Source organism: Gossypium hirsutum, chromosome D06 (assembly GCF_007990345.1).
Source record: "Gossypium hirsutum isolate 1008001.06 chromosome D06, Gossypium_hirsutum_v2.1, whole genome shotgun sequence".
In the NCBI taxonomy this organism is placed as follows: domain Eukaryota; kingdom Viridiplantae; phylum Streptophyta; class Magnoliopsida; order Malvales; family Malvaceae; genus Gossypium; species Gossypium hirsutum.
In genome coordinates, this window is record NC_053442.1 from 59,573,106 (window position 1) to 59,596,259 (window position 23,154).

Genomic DNA, 23,154 nt, shown 5'->3' on the forward strand with positions numbered 1-23,154 from the left:
TCGGTGAAAGCGCTGCATATCACGACCCGCTGCAAGGGCTACATAATACCGAACGTACTCATCGATAATGGGTCAGCGTTAAATGTTATGCCATTGGCTACACTTTCCAGAATACCGATGGATTTGTCCTACTTAAAGCCCTGTCATTCCACGGTAAGGGCATTCGACGGGACGAGGCGCGAAGTCATGGGAAAGATCGAAATCCCTTTAGAAGTGGGCCCTTACATCTATGAGGTCGAATTCCAAGTCATGGAGATTACACCCTCTTATAACTGCCTTTTGGGAAGACCTTGGATTCATTCTGCTGGAGCAGTCCCATCATCCCTCCATCAAAAGGTGAAATTCATCATGGATGGCTGTTTGGTCACAGTCGAGGGCGAAGGAGACATCGTCGCATCTATCTCTACTGATGCGCCATACCTGGAAGTAAGCAAGGACGCAGTGGAATGTTCCTTTCGATCCCTTGAATTCATCAATGCCACCTTCGTCGCTGAGGGAAATAGAATTCCGATGCCAAAACTGTCGAGAAATACCAGAATGGGTGTCAAGTTGACCGTAGGAAGGGGAGCTCGTGCGAGAAGAGGTTTAGGGAGACATTTGCAAGGAATAGTGAGGGCTTTAAAGCCAGTGCACCACAAGGCCCGATACGGTTTGGGGTTCTAGCCTGACATGCGCCAAAGAAGAAGACAGTGGAAGAAGGATCAAGAGAGAAGAATTGCAAGAACTTTGGGCCGAGAACCAGAATGGGAACCAATAGAGTACCCTCCTTTGTCAAAAATATTTACATCTGCGGGAATGATGTACCCTGGACAAGATGATCCACGAAACATGCTGGGATTAATTGAAAGGGATTTTCAGAATGTCAGTATAAATGTCATTGACAAAGAAGCTGGTGCAAGTAAAGATGTCTCGAGGATACGCCCTTGCCCTCTTTGTTTCATGTTGAACAATTGGATTGCTGAGGAGCTTCTTGTAGTTTATAAGCCTTCAGAGTGCTCAGATATTGACGACATAAATAAGCCCGTTACGAATCTTGAAATTAATTTTGAGAAGGCTGTTTGCTTAGGAGAATTTGAAGCCGAAGAAAATGCTGAAGATTATGTCTCGTCTCCTGAATTGTTAAGGATGGTGGAACAAGAGGATAAACAGGTTCTGCCTCATGAAGAATCTGTGGAAACAATAAATTTGGGCACTGAAGAGAGAAAACAAGAAGTGAAGATTGGGACTTCTATTTCAGAAAGTACCAAGCATAGTTTGATCACTTTACTCCGCGAATACAAAGATGTTTTCGCGTGGTCATACCAGGACATGCCAGGGCTAGATGAAGATTTAGTGGTCCATAAGCTCCCATTAAAGCCAGAATGCAAGCCCATCCAGCAAAAATTAAGACGGATGAGGCCCGAAATGCTGTTGAAAATAAAAGAGGAAGCCAAGAAGCAATTTGACGCTGGCTTCCTACAAGCCTCTAAATATCCAGAATGGGTGGCTAACATAGTCCCCGTACCAAAGAAAGATGGAAAAGTATGAATGTGCGTGGATTACCGTGACCTGAATCGAGCAAGCCCAAAAGATAATTTTCCCTTGCCACATATTGACACGTTGGTGGACAACACAGCAAAACATTCATTGTTTTCTTTCATGGATGGATTGTCGGGGCATAATCAGATCAAGATGGCCCTTGAGGATATGGAGAAAACTACCTTCATAACAATGTGGGGAACGTTCTGCTACAAGGTGATGCCATTCGGGTTAAAGAATGCTGGGGCAACATATCAGAGGGCTATGGTGACATTATTCCATGACATGATGCGTAAGGAAATAGAGGTCTACGTCGATGATATGATTGCTAAATCTCGAGGAGAAGAAGAGCATGTAATGAACCTCAAGAAGTTGTTCGAAAGGCTGAGAAAGTTTCACCTAAAGCTTAATCCAGCCAAATGTACATTCGGGGCTACCTCGGGAAAGTTGCTAGGCTTTATTGTCAGTGAAAGAGGTATCGAAGTTGATCCAGATAAAATAAAAGCCATCCAAGAATTACCACCTCCGCGCACGCAAAAGGAAGTTAGAGGATTTTTAGGGAGATTAAACTACATCGCCCGATTTATCGCTCAACTTACCAACCAATGCGACCCAATCTTTCGGCTTCTTCAAAAACATAACCCGAGAGAATGGAACGAGGAATGCCAAGTGACCTTTGATAAGATAAAACAATATTTGTCCAGTCCTCCAGTGCTAGTACCGCCAACTCCGGGAAGACCATTAATTTTGTATCTGACAGTGTTCGAAAATTCAATGGGTTGCGTACTGGGACAACATGACGAGTCAGGAAAGAAAGAAAAGGCGATCTACTACTTCAGCAAAAAGTTCACTGAATATGAGGCAAAATATTCGTCCATTGAGAAATATTGTTGCGCTCTGGTTTGGGTAGCTCGGAGACTCAGACAATATATGTTGTATCACACGACATGGCTAATTTCAAAGCTGGACCCAATAAAATACATGATGGAATCGCCGGCACTATCAGGAAGAATGGCACGATGGCAGATCCTCCTTTCGGAATATGGCATTGCCTATGTAAGTCAGAAGTCGATAAAAGGGAGCGCAATAGCTGACTTCTTAGCAACTCGAACGACAGAGGAATATGAGCCTTTAAGATTCGATTTCCCAGACGAAGACTTAATGTGCATCACAGAAATAGAATCCGAGTCATCAAAAGAGAAGTCATGGAAGATGTGCTTTGATGGTGCGTCAAATGCTTTAGGGCATGGAATTGGAGCAATCCTGGTATCACCAGACGGGAATCATTATCCGTTCACTGCAAGACTGAACTTCTTCTGTACCAATAATATCGCAGAATATGAGGCCTGTATCATGGGGCTTCGTGCAGCTATCGAACGAAACATCGAGATCTTGGAGGTGTACGGGGACTCAGCCCTAGTGATTTACCAAATCCGTGGAGAATGGGAAGTGAGGGACTCAAAATTGATTAAGTACAGCGATTTAGTGGCTGGATTGATCAAGGAATTCAAAGAAATAACTTTTCATTACTTCCCACGAGAAGAGAACCAACTGGCTGATGCCCTAGCCACTTTGGCTTCAATGTTCAAAGCAAGTAGAGAAGCAGAAATAATGCCCCTCAAAATGAGCATATACGAGGTCCCTACACACTGTTGTAGCACTGAGAAAGAAGTAGACGGACGGCCTTGGTTCCATGATATCTTAGAATATACCAAGAATCAAAGGTATCCCGAACAAGCGAATGAGAACGATAAAAGAACAATTAGAAGAATGGCAGCGGGATTTGTTCTTGATGGGGATATCCTGTATAAAAGAGGAAAGGATCAGATGCTTTTGAGATGTGTGGATGATGTTGAAGCCAAAAAAATACTTGAAGAGGTCCATGAGGGAATTTGTGGAACGCATGCCAATGGTTTCAATATGGCCAGAAAGATCATGAGACTCGGTTATTATTGGCTAACAATGGAAAGTGACTGCATCAATTTTGCCAGAAAATGCCACAAATGTCAAATCTACGGCGATAAAATTCATGTAGCCCCTTCACCCCTTCATGTCATGACTTCTCCGTGGCCTTTTTCTATGTGGGGCATGGATGTCATAAGGCCAATTTCTCCAAAAGCTTCAAATGGACATTGATTCATTTTTGTGGTTATCGATTACTTCACAAAATGGATTGAGGCCGCTTCGTTTGCCAATGTGACGAAGACTGCAGTGTGCAAGTTTTTGAAAAAGGGAAATCATTTGCCGATATGGTTTGCCTGAAAGAATCATCTCAGATAATGCCACGAATCTGAACAATAAGATGATGAAAGAAGTCTGCGAGCAGTTCCAAATAAAGCATCATAATTCCTCGCCCTATCGCCCAAAGATGAACGGGGCTGTTGAAGCAGCTAACAAGAACATTAAGAGGATCATTGGGAAAATGACTGAGACATATAAAAATTGGCACGAGAAACTTCCATTTGCTTTATTTGCATATCGCACATCTGTGCGAACATCTACGGGAGCAACTCCTTTCTCTCTAGTCTATGGAATGGAAGCTGTGCTACCTATCGAGGTTGAGATCCCCTCTCTGCGAGTATTGATGGAATCAAAGTTAGAAGAAGTAGAATGGGTTCGAGCTCGATATGATCAGTTGAACCTCATTGAAGAAAAACGTCTAAGGGCAATTTGTCATGGGCAAATGTACCAAAAGAGAATGATCGCAGCCCATGACAAGAAGGTACGACCAAGAGAGTTCCATGAAGGAGAACTCGTTCTGAGAAAGATTCTCCCAATACAAAAAGACCTGCGAGGAAAATAGGCACCAAATTGGGAAGGACCATACGTTGTAAAAAAGGCATTCTCAGGAGGAGCTTTAATCCTTACCGAGATGGATGGGAAGGAGTTACCGAATTCGGTGAATTCAGATGCGGTGAAAAAATATTATGCTTAAGATGAAAACCCGAAAAGGGCATCCTAAAAAAAAAGAGGGGATCAGGGCGAAAACCCGAAAAGGGCGTCTTGATTAGTACAAAAAGATTAGGATGAAAACCCGAGAGGGCGTCCTAATGAAACAAACCTGGCGGTCGAACGATAGGTCAAGTAGTGAGACTACAGTATTTGAAGCACTTCTGAAAGCTCGAAATTTTCTACACAAGAAGCCATGCTCGAAAAGATTATTGATTGAGGAACGTGGAAGAGTTCATGTGTTGAATATCTAGAGCATTTGTATCCGTTGAATACGACATTTTCTTTCTTTTTGACATTTTTACTCTCATTGGTTAACTTTCTTTGTTTGCCACATTTGAAATAAAGGAATATGAGATATCCTTTTTGTCCCTACCTGACCATTTTCATGCATCTCATTATGTGTTTATTTAATGATAAATAGTGAAATGACATACTCTAAACAAAAGAAATGTCAAGCATTACCCGGATAAGAATTTGATAAGTGCAAGATCTTCAAAGCAAGAACAAAGTTTAACCAATGGCAAAAGGGTGATATCTGAGAAACGTCGATTACTCATAAAGCTCGAAGGCAGGTATGAGGCCTGAAGAGAAGGTCGAGAATCAAAGCAATGAATGCAGATCCTCAACAATCATGGCGAAAATGACATACGACCAATATGCTTAAGGAGCACTGCATAATCATGTAGGCATAAAGGCATTTAAGACAAACATGTGCATATCATGATGACATCATGCATGGCATATACAGGTAATCCAGTAAAGCAAGAAATCTTGAATGAGAGTCGCACTGAATCAAAGGAAAAGATACCCGAGTTCTACCAAAGGACTGGTTTTGGTATTTTGATGTTTAATATTCATGCTTTCCAAGGAAAATCAACTCATATTGTGAGAGATGAATTGAGCCTCAAGACACGTTGAGGTATTTTTAATTTTTTTTAAAAAATCAACTCATATTGCGAGAAGTGAGTTGAGCCTCGGGGCACGCCGAGGTATTTTTAGTTTATGTTTTAAATTGACTCATATTGCGAGAGGTGAGTTAAGCCTTTTAATTTTTGTTTTTCAAAATCAACTCATATTGCTAGAGGTGAGTTGAGCCTCAGGACACGCTGAGGTAATTTCAATTTCTGTTGTTAAAAAAAATCAACTCATATTGCGAGAAATGAGTTGAGCCTCAGGACACGCTGAGGTAATTTCAATTTCTATTTTCAAAATTCAACTTATATTGCGAGAAATGAGTTGAGCCTCAAGACACGTTGAGGTATTTTCAATTTCTGTTTTCAAAAAAAAAAATCAACTCATATTGCGAGAGGTGGGTTGAACCTTTTAATTTCTACTTTTTCAAAATCAGCTCATATTGCAAGAGGTGAGTTGAGCCTCGGGGCACGCTGAGGTATTTTCAATTTTTGTGTTTTAATTTCAACTCATATTGCGAGAGGTGAATTGAGCCTCAGGACACACGCCGAGGTATTTTCAATTAAGCCTTTTGATTTCTGTTTTTCAAAAAAAATCAACTCATATTGCGAGAGGTGAGTTGAGCCTCAGGTCACACCGAGGTATTTTCCATTTCTGTTTTCATTATTATGTTTTTGAAAGAATCAACTCATATTGCGAGAAATGAGTTGAGCCTCAAGACACATTGAGGTAATTTCAATTTCTGTTTTCAAAATTCAACTCATATTGCGAGAAATGAGTTGAGCCTCAAGACACGTTGAGGTATTTTCAATTTCTGCTTTTCAAAATTCAACTCATATTGCGAGAAATGAGTTGAGCCTCAGGACACGCTGAGGTAATTTCAATTTCTGTTGTCAAAAAATCAACTCATATTGCAAAAAGTGAGTTGAGCCTCAATTCACATGTTGAGATATCTTTAGTTTTTGTTTTTAATGTCTGTTTTTAAATAGTCAATTCATATTGCGAGAAATGAGTTGGGCTCAAGATCACATGCCGAGTAAGAATAAAGATTGAAGTTGATGAAAGACACCAGACTTGGTCTCCCTGAAGCTATAGTGGAACCGGTCAAAAGTTGCAAGTCTTGTCTCCCTGAGGTCGCAGTGGAACTGATCGAGGATATCAAATCTTGTCTCGCTAGAGTTACAAAAGAGAAGATCATGAATCTCATCTCACTGAAGTGATAAAAGTGCAGATTGAAGCTGTAGATCTTATCTTTATGAAGCTACATGGAAGCAGATCAAAGCCACAAATCTCATATCCTTGAAGTTACATTGGAGTAGATCGAAGCTACAAGGCATATGTCAGAAGATGTAGTGGATTGAATCTAAAGCTACAAGATGCAGTGGACTGGAAGAAGATTATCTGAACTAGAAGAGCACCAATGAAGTCAAGACCCAGCAAGACCAGGCAAAATTGGCCTTTCATTATATCTTTGCTCCATTCCCGTTACACAACAATGAGCAAAGAGGGGCAGCTGTACAGGCCAATTTTGGGCCACCCCCAAAACCCAATAACTAAACCTACTTAAACCCCATACCCATCTCAACTTAAACCAAGCCTAAACAACTAAACCCGAAGCCCAACTACCCCAGCCCATTAACCTAAACTCAGCATTCAGAAACCCTAATCCCACTAACCCTAGCCACCTACCCCCCACTTGCCCACTTGCGCCAAACACCACCATGTCGGCTACCACGCCCCATGCTTCTGCCAACACCATCCCCGCATGCCTGGCACCTCTATACCCTGCAAGACCAAAAAAGGGACAAGACAACAAATATTAAATAAAATATTGTAAAGGCTATAAAAGCCGATTTGGATTTCTGTAAAGGGGGAGATGGTTCTTTGTTTCTTAAAAAATAAAAACGACAGGAAGGTTCGATTATAGAGTAAAAAATAGCAGCCTAATTAGAGTTTGAACGCAAAATAACATCCAAGCAGGCAGAATACAAAAGATCGAAGATTCAAAAGTGAGTAAAACCGAAGGTAATTCTTCATTTCAATAACTGTTTTAAGTCCATTTTCACCACAAATACATAAAAATTTACAAATAAACATAAAGAAATAAAAAGCAAAAAAAAAGAGAGAAAAAATAGAAAATTACCTTTTCCGGCCACCGCGTGCGGTGGCCGGCGCCGGCGCCGGAAACGGTCCGGCGATCGGACCTGAGCCCTCCCCCTTGGCCGGAAATCGCTCCGGGCTTCCCTCTCCCCTCCCCCTTTTCTTTTTTTTCTCTCAGCTGTTTCAAATGAAAAAACAAAAAAATTGGCTTATATAAGGGTCCAAAACGCACCGTTTTGGACCCCCCTTAAAGCAGAAAACGACGCTGTTTTGATGCGGGTCGGGTCGACCCGACCCGTCCGACCAGGGGATCTGCGTGTTTTTAAGGGAGGGGCTATTTGCGCAGTTGGCCCCTCTGCTTTTTCAACATTTTATAATAAAGTTTTTTTATATTTTAAATTCGGCCCCGCTATTTTGCCCTGATTTCGTTCTGGTCCCCCACGCTGCGCAGCGTTTTAACATCTGGATTTATTGTGCTTGTGACCCTCCTAGTTATGCCGTTTGGGTTGACTAATGCACCTGCAGTATTCATGGATTTGATGAACCGGATATTCAGACCGTATCTAGATAGGTTTGTAGTAGTTTTTATTAATGACATTTTAGTTTATTCTCGGGATGAAACTGAGCATGCAGAACATTTGAAAATAGTGTTGCAAATTCTGCGTGAAAAGAAACTTTATGCTAAATTTAGTAAATGTGATTTTTGGCTTCGAGAGGTAGGTTTTCTCGGACATATTGTATCCGTAGAAGGCATCAGGGTAGATCCGAGTAAAATTTCAGCTATTGTCAATTGGAGTCCACCGAAGAATGTATCTGAAGTTAGAAGTTTCTTGGGTTTAGCTGGTTATTATCGGAGATTTGTACAAGGGTTTTCTATGATAGCTTCTCCAATGACCCGTTTATTACAGAAAGATGTTAAATTTGAATGGACAGAAAAATACCAGCAAAGTTTCGACCGATTGAAGGAGTTGTTAACGAAAGCACCTGTGTTGGTACAGCCTGAATCGGGTAAGGAATTTATTATTTATAGTGATGCATCATTAAATGGTTTGGGTTGTGTCTTGATGCAAGAAGATAAAGTAATAGCCTATGCTTCAAGACAACTTAAGCCACATGAAAGAAACTACCCGGTACATGATCTCGAGTTAGCTGCTATTGTATTTGCATTGAAAATATGGCGGCATTATTTGTATGGTGAAAAGTGTCATATTTATACTGATCACAAAATCTTGAAATATTTGATGACACAGAAAGATTTGAATTTGAGACAACGCAGGTGGCTTGAATTGATAAAGGATTATGATTTGGTTATTGATTACCATCCGGATAAGGCTAACGTGGTAGCTGATGCTTTGAGCCGAAAATCTCTATTTGCTTTACGAGCTATGAATACCCGGTTGTCACTGTCTAATGATGGTTCAATCATAGCTGAATTGAGAGCTAAATCGACATTTCGTCAACAAATATGTGAAGCTCAGAGGAATGATGAGAAATTACAGGCTAAACGGGTGCATTGTGAGTCAGGTAATGATTCAGAATTTCAGATTGGAACAGATGGTTGTTTATTATTCAGAGGCAGAGTATGTGTACCGAAGAATTCAGAACTTGTACAGAAGATTTTACACGAAGCACACAGTGGTATTATGTCCGTACATCCGGGAGGTAATAAAATGTATAATGACTTGAAAAAGATGTATTGGTGGCCGGGTATGAAACGTGATATCTCTGAGTTTGTATCAAGATGTTTAGTATGTCAGCAGGTTAAGGCTGAACATCAGGTACCTTCGGGGTTGCTTCAGCCAATCACTATACCGGAATGGAAATGGGAAAGAATCACTATGGATTTTGTATCTGGGTTACCGTTATCTCCGAGGAAGAAAGATGCCATTTGGGTAATTGTCGACCGATTGACAAAGTCCGCGCACTTTATCCCAGTATGTATGGATTATTCTTTAGATAAATTGGCTGGATTGTATATATCTGAGATTGTTAGACTACATGGAGTGCCTGTCTCCATTATATCAGACAGAGATCCCCGATTTACGTCTCGTTTCTGGAACAAATTGCAAGAAGCTTTGGGTACTCAGTTGTATTTCAGTACTGCATTTCATCCTCAGACAGATGGCCAATCTGAGCGTGTAATTCAGGTATTGGAAGATATGCTCCGATGTTGTGCATTAGAGTTTCAAGGTAATTGGGAAAGGTATCTACCTTTGATTGAATTTGCTTATAATAACAGTTATCAGTCCAGTATTAAAATGGCTCCGTATGAAGCTTTGTATGGTAGAAAATGTAGAACACCATTATATTGGACAGAGCTCAGTGAAAAGAAGATACACGGGGTTGATTTGATTCGGGAAACAGAAGAAAAAGTAAGACTGATTCGGGATAGTTTAAAAGCAGCTTCCGATCGTCAAAAGTCATACGCCGATCTTAAACGAAGGGAGATTGAATTTCAGGTGGGTGATAAAGTATTCTTAAAAGTGTCTCCTTGGAAGAAAGTTCTCCGGTTCGGTCGAAAGGGTAAATTGAGTCCAAGATTTATCAGACCATATGAGATTATAGAAAGAATTGGACCAGTTGCTTACCGATTGGCTTTACCACCGGAACTCGACAAAATTCATAATGTATTTCATGTATCTATGCTACGACGGTATCGATCAGATCCTTCACATGTTATTACTCCAACAGAAGTAGAAATTCAGCCGGATATGACTTATAATGAAGAACCGGTTAAAGTATTAGCACGAGAAACAAAGGAGCTTAGAAACAAAAAGGTAAATCTGGTGAAAGTGCTATGGCAAAAGCACGGGATTGAGGAAGCAACATGGGAACCGGAAGAGACAATGAGGAAGCAATACCCGAATCTCTTTACTGGTAAGATTTTCGAGGACGAAAATCCTAAACAGGGGGGAGAGTTGTAATGGCCCAAATTTGAGGTTATCGGAACAGTGGTTTCGGGACCACAAATCCGATGAGAAAAATTTTATTTTTCTTATATTTTTATGGTCTACAATTTCACAAAATGATTTTTTGAAAATTTCGTTCGAAAATTTCGACGTTTGGGCACTCAATTTAGTCAAAATGACTAAATTGTAAAAAGTGCAAAAGTTGAGTTCTACATGTTAGAGGTGTCCAATTGTTATGAAACTTTAAATTGGAGGTCTTTATATGATAATTATACCATTGGTAACTTGGTAGACAAAAATGGACATGAGATAAGTGAAATAGAAAATTTTTAAGTTAGGGACAATTTGGTAATCTAGTAATTAAAATGAATTAAAAGGGAAAAAGATGGCAAAAATCATCATCTTCTTCATATGAACGAAATCAGCAAGAGGGGAAGCCATAGTTAGGGTTTTCAAGCTTCCAAGCTCCATAGTAAGTGATCCCAAGCCCCGTTTTTAATGTTCTTTACGTTTTTGAGATCCCGGTAGCTTAATTTAGCTTATTCTAGCAATAATTTAACCTAGGGTTTATATTTGGAAAAATACCCATAGGTGAAAAGTGTTTATTTTGATGTTTTATGATAGAATATGAAGCTAGAAATTATGTTAAACAACTTTTGCTAAGCGATTTTAAGTGAAAACGAGTAAAACGACATAATCGGTAAAAATACCTAATGTTCATAAGTACATGTTAGAGTGGGAATTTGATGTTGCCATAGAAGGGAAAAATGTTCAGAATGTTATAAAACATAAGAATAAGAGATGAAGTTTAATTTCCGAGCCTTGGGGAAAAAATGTAATTATGTAAAAATTTAGGGGCAAAATTGTAATTTTGAAAAAGTTAGAGTCGAGGGCTGTTTTAATGAATGTGATTATTAAATAAGTTAAATTTACTATTTTAGATCAAGAAGTACGAAACTCGAGGTTAGACAAAGGGAAGAATAAAGTTGAAGACTAAGTTGGTGAATTTGGCTATAATTGGTACCGAGGTAAGTTTACGGTAAATAAATGCAATATTTCAATATTTATTATTAATGCTGTTAATTTCCAGCAATTATGAATTTATTTTATGAATTTATTTGATGATGATCCAAGCATGAAATGATAGAGAATTAAAATTTAAAAGTCCCGTTGATACATAAGGATGGTACTGGATACGAATGTCATGACATTTGGGTAAAGAGATCCCATGTAAGACCATGTCTGGGACATGGCATTGGCATCCTTAAGATCATGAGAGGTCCCCTGTAAGACCATGTCTGGGACATGGCATGGGCACCGAGACGAGAGGTCCCATGTAAGACCATGTCTGGGACATGGCGTTGGCACCGAGATGAGAGGTCCCCTATAAGACCATGTCTGGGACATGGCATGGGCACCATCACGAGAACATCCCATGTAAGACCATGTCTGGGACATGGCTTTGGCATGTTATTATCAGAAGAGACCCGAGTATCCTTATTATTCCAATGTAGCTCAACGGGCTTGTAAACGAATCATGTTCATGAAAGTTCAGTTTAAAGCATAAATGGCAAGCTCAGGTAAGTTGTAAGACTTAAGAACTTATTATACTATCAATTGATGTTCAACGATGCAGCAAGGATTGAGTAAGTTATGCACACAAGTATTCTAAGTAAACAAGTAAGAGAACTAGTATGAGATTAACTAAAGAGTAAACTAGAGATATAGACATTGAGTTTAATTATTTAAGTTAAATATTGTTATTTATTTGCTAGTAAACTTACTAAGCTTTATGCTTACTTCTTTTATTTCTCTTTCTCTTATAGTATTGCAAAGCTACTTCAAGGATCCTAAAGAAGTCGGAGATCGTCCACACTATCAACTACAACTGCTCGGTATTTTATATCGAAACACGTTTGAGTTATGGCATGTATAGGGATTTAGTTATTTTGTATGTTTGTAATGATGATTTTGCTAATGAGTGATGTGTAAGTATTTGATGATGTATGGTTATTAAAATGGTTAAGGATGAAGGTGTTTGTTGTTATGAAAGATTAGGTGATAAATTATGCATGGAAATCATGAAAGGATAAAATTTTGCAAAGAAACAGAATTCAGGCAGTACAGTGACGTGAATTTGAAAAATCACCCAAGATAGTATAAAATGAATTAGAGGGTGAATGATATATGGAATTAAAGCTTGTTGAGTCTATTTTCATGGAAAAATAACGGTGTAGAAAAAGGAAATTTATATTTTAAGATATGTGAATTTTAGTAAGATAGGGTCAGAACTGTTTTTGGAGTCCCCTGTTCTGAGTTTAGAAAATAATTACAAATTGTAAAAAAATGGTTATGAGTTGAAATTTACATGCTTAGATTCCTTAATGAGTCTATTTTCTGTAGAAACAAGTAAGAACTTCATATGAAAATCCTACAGTGAGAAAACTTATTTTTAGTGACTAGAGGTCAGGGCAGTCAGGTGGTGAAACAGGGGAGACTTTAACTAATAAACTGTACTAATTTGCTGAACCAAAAATTCTAAAAATTTTATGGTGAGTAGATATATGAGTCTATCTTCAGGGAAAATTTACGGAATTAAATTTCGAGTTCTGTAGCTCAAGTTATAATTAATTTAGTAACTGCTGCGCGATTGGACAGATTTGCTGCGAATAATGAAATAAATTTTCAAACCTAGTTTTTATGCTCCGAATTGGTAAGATAAGCTAAGTAATGCCTCGTGCTCGACTCCGGAAACGGTCTCGGGTAAGGGGTGTTACAATTATTGTGTAATTTTTATGTCATAAAGTTATAATCTTGTTTAAAATATTATATATTTATATAAATATTGGCATGTGAACACATTATTTAGGTTAGGGTTAGTATTAATTTATACAATGTTATCGAAATATGTTAATAATACGAGGAGGATTCAAAAGACTATCACATGTTATTATTTTTATTTTTATTATACCCTAAATGAGGTATGTATCACCTTCAAAATCTTAATTGTGAAGTATAAAACTTTACTGAAAATGAATCATGAATCATGGTATATTATATAAATGAGGTATGTATCACCTTCAAAAAATAGAAAAAACTGAGGTTACCATTTCCCATTTTATACCATCTTTAAATTCTATGGTCAAACTGAGATTTTCTGAACTCGACACTTATATATTTTGAGGGTATTTTCTGAACTTGATATATTAATATTGAGCTAACCCTAAAAAAATGTATTATGAGAATAACTTTGAGAAAAATATATTTGTAAAGAAGTTTTTTTTAGATTAATGAAGTAAAAAAAAACTTAATAGTTTAACTTATTAAGCAATTAAACCCTAGACTTCTAGATAAAAAAAATTACAAGCAAAGTTTGGATTTTAATAATTTCATGGATAAAATGATAGTCATAAATACATGTTAATTTGTATACAAGTATTATATTTTTAATTAGAATATCACATTTTTACACTTTTATTTAAAATATTGTGTGTTCTAATTAAAATATTGCACATTAATTTAACATAACTTGCAACTATACTTTAATTTTACAACTTTATTGTAATTAAATATCAAATGGTTGCATTTCTAGTAAATGACTATTATGCACTGTAACTTATTTAGACCATATTTAAAACTATTCTAAACTAGAATATTTAAATTAAATAATTGAAAATTGATTAATATAATATTAAATAATTTAAAATATGGATAACAAAGTATTTAATAATTTCTAACAAAATAGCAAATTATAATTGATATATATCTCATATTTAATTCTTATTTAAATCTTATCTCAAAAAAATTAAAAAAAAAGCAACTAATTTCTTATAAGGGATTTAAACAAATATTGGCAGTTAAATTGATATGAAAGCCATATTGACAATGAATTACTAAAAATAGAGATTAAATATTAATAATATAATTTTTGGCAAAGATTATGAATTCCAATATAAAATAAAATCTATAGAAAAGTTATGTGTTAGAAATTATATTTTATTCTTTGAATTTCAAAATTATAATACTACATGGATATTCTTATATGATATATTTAAAAGTGTTTATGGACAAGGTTTGGGTTTTAAATTTTTCACCTCGAGTTGACTCGACTCATTTTGTAATTTTAAAATATTATTTTTTAAAATAATATTAATATTTATATTAATATTTATATATTTTATTATTAAATTTAAATAAAAAGTAAATCTTATTAATATAAAACAATGAAATGGTTAATTGATAAAAAAAATTATGTCATTAATATAAATGTCCAAAATAATAATTTTAATAGGTGGGTGATTAAATCAAAACCTCTCGAATAATAGAATGATTAATTGTGTACTTTATTAATAACATAATAAAAATAAAAATAATAAAACAATTTATTATAGTGAATTTAAAAAATATCGATAATCAAATTAAAATCAAATATGTTTTAACAAACATAAATTTGGTGATGGTATTATGAACTTTCAAAGTTTAATAATTAAATAAAACTTCTCAAAAAACAAAGTTATGAAAATTATTATTTTTATTTAAATTTTAAAATTATAATAGAACATGTTAAATGTGTGTGGTACATTGAAGGGAATGCTATTGCTATGTATCATCTAATATGTGTTGTGGTACTATCACTTATTTAATAGTTAGATGACCAATTTTTTTATGTCAGTAATGTTAGTGTCAAAATGTCGACAATCTTTTGGCCCAATGACAGGTATCATGTAGTAGGCATGAGAATATGAGTTCAATACCAAGAAATCTCATTCTCCTTCCCTAATTATCAAAAAGGAAATGTTGGTACCAAAATTGATACTTTGAATAGTTGGATAACCGAGTTTAAGCCTTTTGAATGGTTGAATGATTATCTATGTAATTTATCAATAACATTCATTAAACTTTACAACTAAAAATGTAATTATAAAATAGCTATATATGACAAATAGTAGTAATTTTAATATTATATAACAAATTTGTAGGAAAAAAATTAACATCAAATTTTGCTATTAGGCTATATACTTTGCATAAGCCGTGGATATAGTACATGTACTTTAATTTGATCAATTTTAGTTCCTATATTTTTCAAATTTTAAAATTTAATCTTGACCAAATAGTAGCAATTAAATATGTTTGGTTAAATTCTACTATTAATAATGTATTATGCGTAAAGTTAGAGATATAGTCTATATTCTCCAACTAGATCATTAATTTTAGTTGCTATAGTTTTTCGATTTCAAAATTTTAGTCTTAATATAAATGACAGTCATTAAATTTATTAACTAGGTTCCTTGTGAGTAATATGGGGAGATGACAAGTTGATATGACATTACACATATGATAATATGTTTGACGTATCAAATTTTGAAAATAATAGAATTTAATGAATTTAATAGTAGCCATTTGATCAAAACTAAAATTTTAAAATTCTAAAAGAGCAGGGATTGAAAATAACTAAAGTAAATATAGGTACTAAATCCACAATTTATTCAAAGTACAGGGTCTAATAGCACAGTTTATCCAAAATGTAATAATAGTAGATTTTGATACCACTGCAATTAATTATTGATTACGTACCGTATTTTTTTGTTATAATATTAAAGTAAAATTATACAAAATTTGTAATATCATATTTAATAGGCTAATTCATTAAGCTGGATGTTTTAGAATAAAAAAATTATTAATATTTAAGTCATAATTAATTTTCAACATATAATAGTAATTTTTAACCAATTAAAAAAAGTAAATGTAAAATTAATAATAAATAATTTATAGTACAAGTGAAAAATATTATGCATAAAATAATAAATTATATACATAAAAAATAAATAATTGATAAAAAAAGATAATTGTAAAATTTATATAACTTATTAATAAAGTATAAGATAATATATTTATATAAATATTGTAATCTATATAATACTTAATTACAAAATATATTTATATTAAAAGTTATAATTTAAAAAAAATACTTATAATCAAATTAACAATTAACAGCCTTATTTTTTAAAATTGTTACCAATTAGCCTATTAATATGATAAATCAACTTTGCTTAACGTTCGTTGTAACGACAGTTCAAATGAAAACAAGTAGTATAAAAATAAGGGAAAAAAAAATTAACAAAATCGATCTTTGTTAATGCAATTTAGACAGCCCTAGTCTGCAAGGTCTCATTCAGTGGATGATTTTATTCAACAATTGTCCAGATCACCTATTGCCTTAAGTTCAATCTACTTGTATACAAAGAAGTTATTAGAGCCCCAATATCAACCACAAAACAAAAGCAAACAAAGAGTGCCACAAAATAACCACAAGAAAATCAAACAAAGTTGTTAACAAAAACATCCAAAACTACTTTTGATGTGCGGCACAAAATAGCTTATTTATAAGCCTCTTTAAGTGATCAATCAACCGTGTTTTGATAGGTTTTAAAGACCTATTTAAAAGTTGAAATTATCTCATTAATTATTTGAGTATTTATCACATAAAAGTCTTCATAAATCATCTTCTAACTGCTCCAAAAATCTCTTGAATAAATATGATATTTGTCTTTAAAAAATAGCATTAATAATAAGACTTTTATACTTATCCAACCACCTCAAGCAATTCAGTTGGGAATCTTAGTACCCTAATTGACCCATACTTCTAGTTTTGTCAAATATTCGACATTCAAATGAACTGAAATCAACACAAATTACATCTATTCAAAACCCAAATCGATGACCCAAACAGAGAACCATAGTAGCAATAACGTTCCCAACATTTACACCAAATTAATTAATAAAGTTTAAATTCACGTGTTAAAGCATATCAAATATTAAATACAGACAAATTACAAATTTATTTTTTATTGATGGCACTTTAAGTTTTTATAATACTTATTTGTATTTTTAAATTAAATTTAAATTTTATATTAATGTAATATAATGATGACTATTTTAATTATATTTTTATAAAAGAATATTAAATAATTTAGGTTCTTTATAATTTATAAATTTTTAAATTAGTAATTGTAAAATTACATTTCAACTTCCAAAAATGATAAAAATTGATTTAACCCTTTAAAAATTATAAAGATATAAGCTATTAAAATGATGAAATTGTATTTTTACTATCGTAAAAATATACAATTTAATTCTAACCCAAAAAAATTCCAGTAACACGTGTAATTAAAACTAATATATATTTAAAAGTAAAATAAAAGAGCTAAATTTCTTAAATCATGATTTCCATCGCAATTGAAAAAAAATTATTTATTTAAAAAAAAAAAAAAACAGCAAAGCCCTCCTCTGAGAAACCTTATATTGAAGGATTAATAAAACAAAACAAAACTTTAAGAACATTGAAGCATATATTGCTTAATTGCTATGAACAAGTCTTCGCTAAAGAAGAGTTCAAAAGCATTTACCTTACTTTACTTTACCTGTACTTTATTTCATGTTTTAATTTTCTTAATAACATAAATTAAATTTGATTTTTAAATCTAAATTAATTTGAATATATCTAACACTCTAATTATTTTAATAAAAAAAGATTACATACGTCAAGTCTTTAATCTTAACATGTATGCATATTATAGATGTGTTTTTCTCAATTTTTTGTTCTCTATATTTTTATACTAACTTGATTTTATGTTGTAATTACCCAAACATATTTATTATTTGCAAATATTGTTATTTGAAAATTACTAATATTTTAAAATTCAAGTTCCTAAGTTAATTTATTTTTTATATTAAAAATTACAAGCTCAAAGCAAGAGAAGAGGCTGTAAATGTTGATATCCTATAAAATCATATTTTAAAATTAAATAAAAGAAATTTTAAAAAAATCATATTAGACATTTTAAAATCTCTAGTTTAGGGTGGGTTTGGATGGGCGATTGGGTGCGGTGCGGTGCGTTTAGCTTACTTTTTGTCTCAGCTACAGTATCGCTATATTATCCAATCTCACCGCCACCGCCGCTGTTTTTACACTAACCGCAGCTAAACGCACCGCCCATCCAAACTCACCCTTAGTGTGTTGTGAGTGATTTTACACCAATTCAATCAATTAAACAAAGCAAAATCCAATATATAAAATAAAAGGTTAAATCACTATTTAGGGTCTGAACTTGGTAACTTTTCCTACATTAGAATCTAATTTTTTTTGTCTAAATTAGGTCCTGAACTTGGTAATAGTTCCCACGTTGGTGCCAAGGTTTGGTAATTTTTCTGACATTGGAGTATGAACTTTTTTTAATCCAAGTTAGACCCTAAATTTGGCAATTGTTCCCACACAAGAGCACAACCTTTAGGATTTTCAAGGACTGACTTGGCCAAAAAGAGTTGAAGTCCCAATGTGGGAACATTTGCCAAACTCAGAGCCTAACTTGGATAAAAATGAAGTTTAAGCCTTAACATGGAAACAATTACCAAGTACAAGGCCTTACTTGGACAAACAAAAATTTAAGCTCTAATGTAAGAAAAGTTACCAAATTCAAGTTACAAAATGTAATTTAGCCCTAAAATATATGTTGATAAGAATACCTTTTTCCTAATTATTTTTTTAATGGTTAGACAAAAATCATATAAATAAATTATTATATAATAATTAATAGGATTAATATTTAATACATATTTTTTATCTTGTAAATAATTTTAAAAGATTGTCAATGTACATTTTTTAAAAATATTTATTGGTTAATATTTTAATAAATCTACTAATAGGGTTCATTACCCCCCCCCCCCAAAAAAAAACCTTTAAAAGTTAATATCAACATTCAACAATGAACAAAGAGAAGAACCCAAAAAAGAATTAAAAGAAAAAGAAAATGAGAAAAGTTGGAATCTTATAGTTTGAATAAAATAATTAGAAAATCTACCTAAACAATGTCCAAAGAAGCTTCAACTTGTCGATCCACTTGCAGTGTCCGGCGTAAGCCTGTTTGCTATTAACAAAATATACCCCTCTCTCTCTCTCCAACTCCAACAAATCCTCCCTTTTCCATCTTATCGTATATATTCAAAACCATGATCTTCATCCCATGCCCTCATTTTTCGCCCTCTTAAACTACCCCCCATCAGATGCCTTCCTCTTTGCAGCTCCACCGCACCACCACCGCCGTTGGCACCTGCCACCACCAAAAACAACAACCTCCACCCCCTACCACTCTCACGACCTTTTTCCCTCTTCCTACTGGCGTCTCCTTTCCCGACATGGTCTCCGCCTACCACTTCCACACCTTGGGTCCTAACCAGTGTTGCTCCGCTGTGGTTCAAACCATCAACGCCCCTGTCGAAACCGTCTGGTCGGTGGTTCGCCGTTTCGATAACCCTCAAGCTTACAAACACTTCCTCAAAAGCTGTCATGTCATCGTCGGTGACGGTAACGTAGGCAGCCTCCGTGAAGTCCACGTCATATCGGGTCTCCCCGCCGCTTTCAGCACCGAGAGGCTTGAAATCCTCGACGACGAACATCACGTGCTTAGCTTTAGCGTCGTCGGAGGTGTTCATCGGTTGAATAATTACAAGTCTGTCACGACTCTACACGCTTCAAACAAAGGTAACGGGACAGTTGTCGTGGAATCATTCGTGGTTGACATACCGCCCGGCAACACCAGAGAAGATACATGCACTTTCGTTGATACTATTGTACGTTGCAACCTTCAATCTTTGGCTCAAATGGCCGAAAATATGGCAACAAAAGAATCATTGTCATCATCCCCCTAAACTATTCCAAAGAAAAAGAAAATCTAATTCTCTCAATTCTATTTTTTTCTCGATGTGAGATCTATCCATTAATGACTTCGTATCGAGATTCATAGATGAAGTTGAATGTGATCATATGTTACAATATTGGTATCGATGATGTAATTTTTAGCTTTTTTCTTCCCATCTGGTGAAGATTTCGCTTTGATGATCACACTCAATTTTAATGTAATTATGAATGTATTTCCTTCTTTGTTTCATCAAATATATGTGATTTCCACTTAAATATCTTCAGCTGGGTTAGTATATTTAAAAAGGCTGTTTGATTTAATAAAAGAAAAAGTATATAGAAATTCCAATTAGTAATGCACGGATCATCGGGGTGGCTAATGGCTATAAAATATAAGATTATATATGGATAAAGAAGATGAAAAGGGCCGGTGTATGACATGGCATATACATTACTATGTTCAATTTAATCCTTTCTTTCAAATTTTTATTCCATCATGTAACATGTTTCCAAGAAAAGAGGCTAAACTATATATATATATAAACCATATCTTTAGAATTTTCATGTACGTACGGATAGGTTTTCATTGTTTCACTCCATAATCCACTCACCTACATGATATTTATGCAATCAAAGAAATGTTTAACAACAATTCTTTTATGGAAAAAACTCTAATTAATTCACCGAAATTGTTGTTGATCAGTTTGACTATTAATGAAGTTTATATGACCGATAAAAGCAATGAGAAGTTGACACGTGACATACTATATCAACATTTTTAAAAAAAAAATTATGTTTAGACCGAACCTAGACAAATGAACATATAAGTTTATTTGAATTTGGATAATAATTTATCTAGGTTCATTTTAAATGTGATTATTAAAAAAATAAAATATTTTTAAAAATTATAATAAAAATATAAATCATTAAAAACTATAAATAATTATTTAAAAATTCTAAAAAAATAAAAAAAATATTAATAATAGAAAAATTAAATTATAAAAATATTAAAAAGTATAAAATTAAAAAAAAATAAAAGATTATCAAAATTTAAGTAGGTAAGTATTCATCAAAATGTCTCAAGAATACAACAATGACATAGTTTTAGTAATCAATGTAATTCCTGAAATTGCTTTCCTCTCTTACAGCTTCTTCAATGTTAGATTTTTTTTTATATTTTTCTTGGAATTTTAATAAATTTTATATTTTTATAATTATTTGAATTTCTATAATTTTAAAAATATTTTATGATTTTCGGATAACATTTTATTATTTTTAGTAAACACATCTAAACGTGTGTTCAAATTTGAATGAAGCTAGATGTTCTTTTGTTCAAGTTTATTTTAAAGTATATTTTTAAAAATATTGATACTTCTTCTTCCTTTGTTAACATTCGATAATGATCAAATCAGTCAATGATGATTTTTATTAACAGAATAGCTTAATTTTTTTTTTGGATTGAGAGTTCAATCGAATACTTTTTTTTAATAATGGTTTAATTGATTTTTCGATTTTTCATTGAGGAAAATGATGATTAAATATAAATGATATGAAATTGGAAAACAATATTATAGTTAAATAAAATCAGCCGGTAATCAAGTTTCAAAAGTCATGTACTTGAGAGAGAAGAATCAAAAGGTGGTTTAGAAAATGCAACTTGATTTCTTATAAAAATCCAACTTGTGGTACAAAACATTGCAAGTTGATGGTAATCTTCGACATCTTTAATTTCTATTTATTCTTGTCATTTATTACTAATTCACAGAATTTGTGTTAATTAATAAATATATTCTTTAAAACCAATTATTATATTATTTATAATTCTACCTTTGGAATTTAATTCTATTCATAATTTTTATCGCTTTAGATAATAATTTAATATATTTGCAAGTTGAAGTGCAAGTGGGATGGAATGATATTAATGTTTCACATTATTTATATAACAAAGCCAACCATTTGGTCTGTCTCGAACCTAATTTGACCGCTCAAAGCCCCATCACTTAACAATCTTTTTTTTTTCTCTTTTTCTTGTAATTTTCATTAATCAATGTCCACCTTGTTTTTTGGTAAGTAATCATTAATAATGTTTTATTAATCCAAAATTGGGTGAAATGAATCAAAAGATTAAGGCTTGTAAATGATCCAAAATCCAAAATTAAAATGATTTGCTCAAAGTTTGAAAAGCCATATTGGCCACTTGCTATGAAGGCCATGCGATTTGCTTGCATTTGAAACAGCCTGGAGTCTGCTAAGAAAATCAGTCGATGGCACCCCCCCTACACGTGCTTCTTGTCTGCAACTTGATAATATCATACGATTATCAAACTTTATATAATCAACATCATTACGCTATAAAAAGAATATAAACACGTTTTTCGACCCTCTTTTTTTCTATTAATGCGTAGTTGTTTAAATTTATCTTTCGGTAAATTATAATATCAGGATAAAAATTGAATAACAAGCACGATTAAGCACCTTAACCATCAAGCCAACGCATGTGGTTCAAATTTAAATTTGAGTACTTAAGGCTATTCTTTGAATTAATATTTACATATATATCTTCCTCCAATGCATTGAAATGATAGTAAAATTATTAGTTATTGCATTTAATATAATGTTATTATTATAAATAATATATTAATTTCTTTTGGAAGTTACAAATAATTAAAATTAATTGTCAAAATTAATAAAGGAATTATATTCAAATCCGAAAATAACACGCCGTAGGAATTGAACTTATGTGCTCAATGTCCTGAGACCTTATTGGCATGTTGTTTCATCGGCTTGGTCTACCATAGTCTTGCTTCTTGGCGAGGCACGTACAGCAAAAGAGGGCTTGGATTTAAAATTTTGAAGGGGTTGAATATTACCATGTTAGCTAAGCTTTATGTTTTCCTAATGATAGTGCAATGGAGACTAGGAAAGGGTCCAAAGCATCATGGGTTGCTATGATAGAATAAGAATGGAATTGAGGTTTCCATTTGGGATCATCATTGCATAGTTTGGTCTAAACCTATAAATTTACAAGTGTTCATGAAATGGTTGGGTTAGGTTAGAGTTGGACTCCTA

At 33.7% G+C, this 23,154-nt stretch overlaps 1 protein-coding gene across 1 annotated transcript; it reads left to right on the forward strand.

Annotated features, from left to right (window-relative positions):
- The first annotated feature begins 19,220 nt into the window (after positions 1–19,220).
- On the forward strand, positions 19,221–20,361 carry LOC107900548 (abscisic acid receptor PYL4). Its single transcript, XM_016826175.2, has one exon. It carries the CDS (start codon positions 19,452–19,454, stop codon positions 20,094–20,096), a length of 645 nt encoding a protein of 214 aa, XP_016681664.1. The 5' UTR covers positions 19,221–19,451; the 3' UTR covers positions 20,097–20,361.
- The last annotated feature ends 2,793 nt before the right edge of the window (positions 20,362–23,154 follow it).

Excerpts from the sequence above, each read along its gene's own strand:
- LOC107900548 (XM_016826175.2), top strand. The coding sequence starts at position 19,452 with ATGCCTTCCTCTTTGCAGCTCCACCGCACCACCACCGCCGTTGGCACC.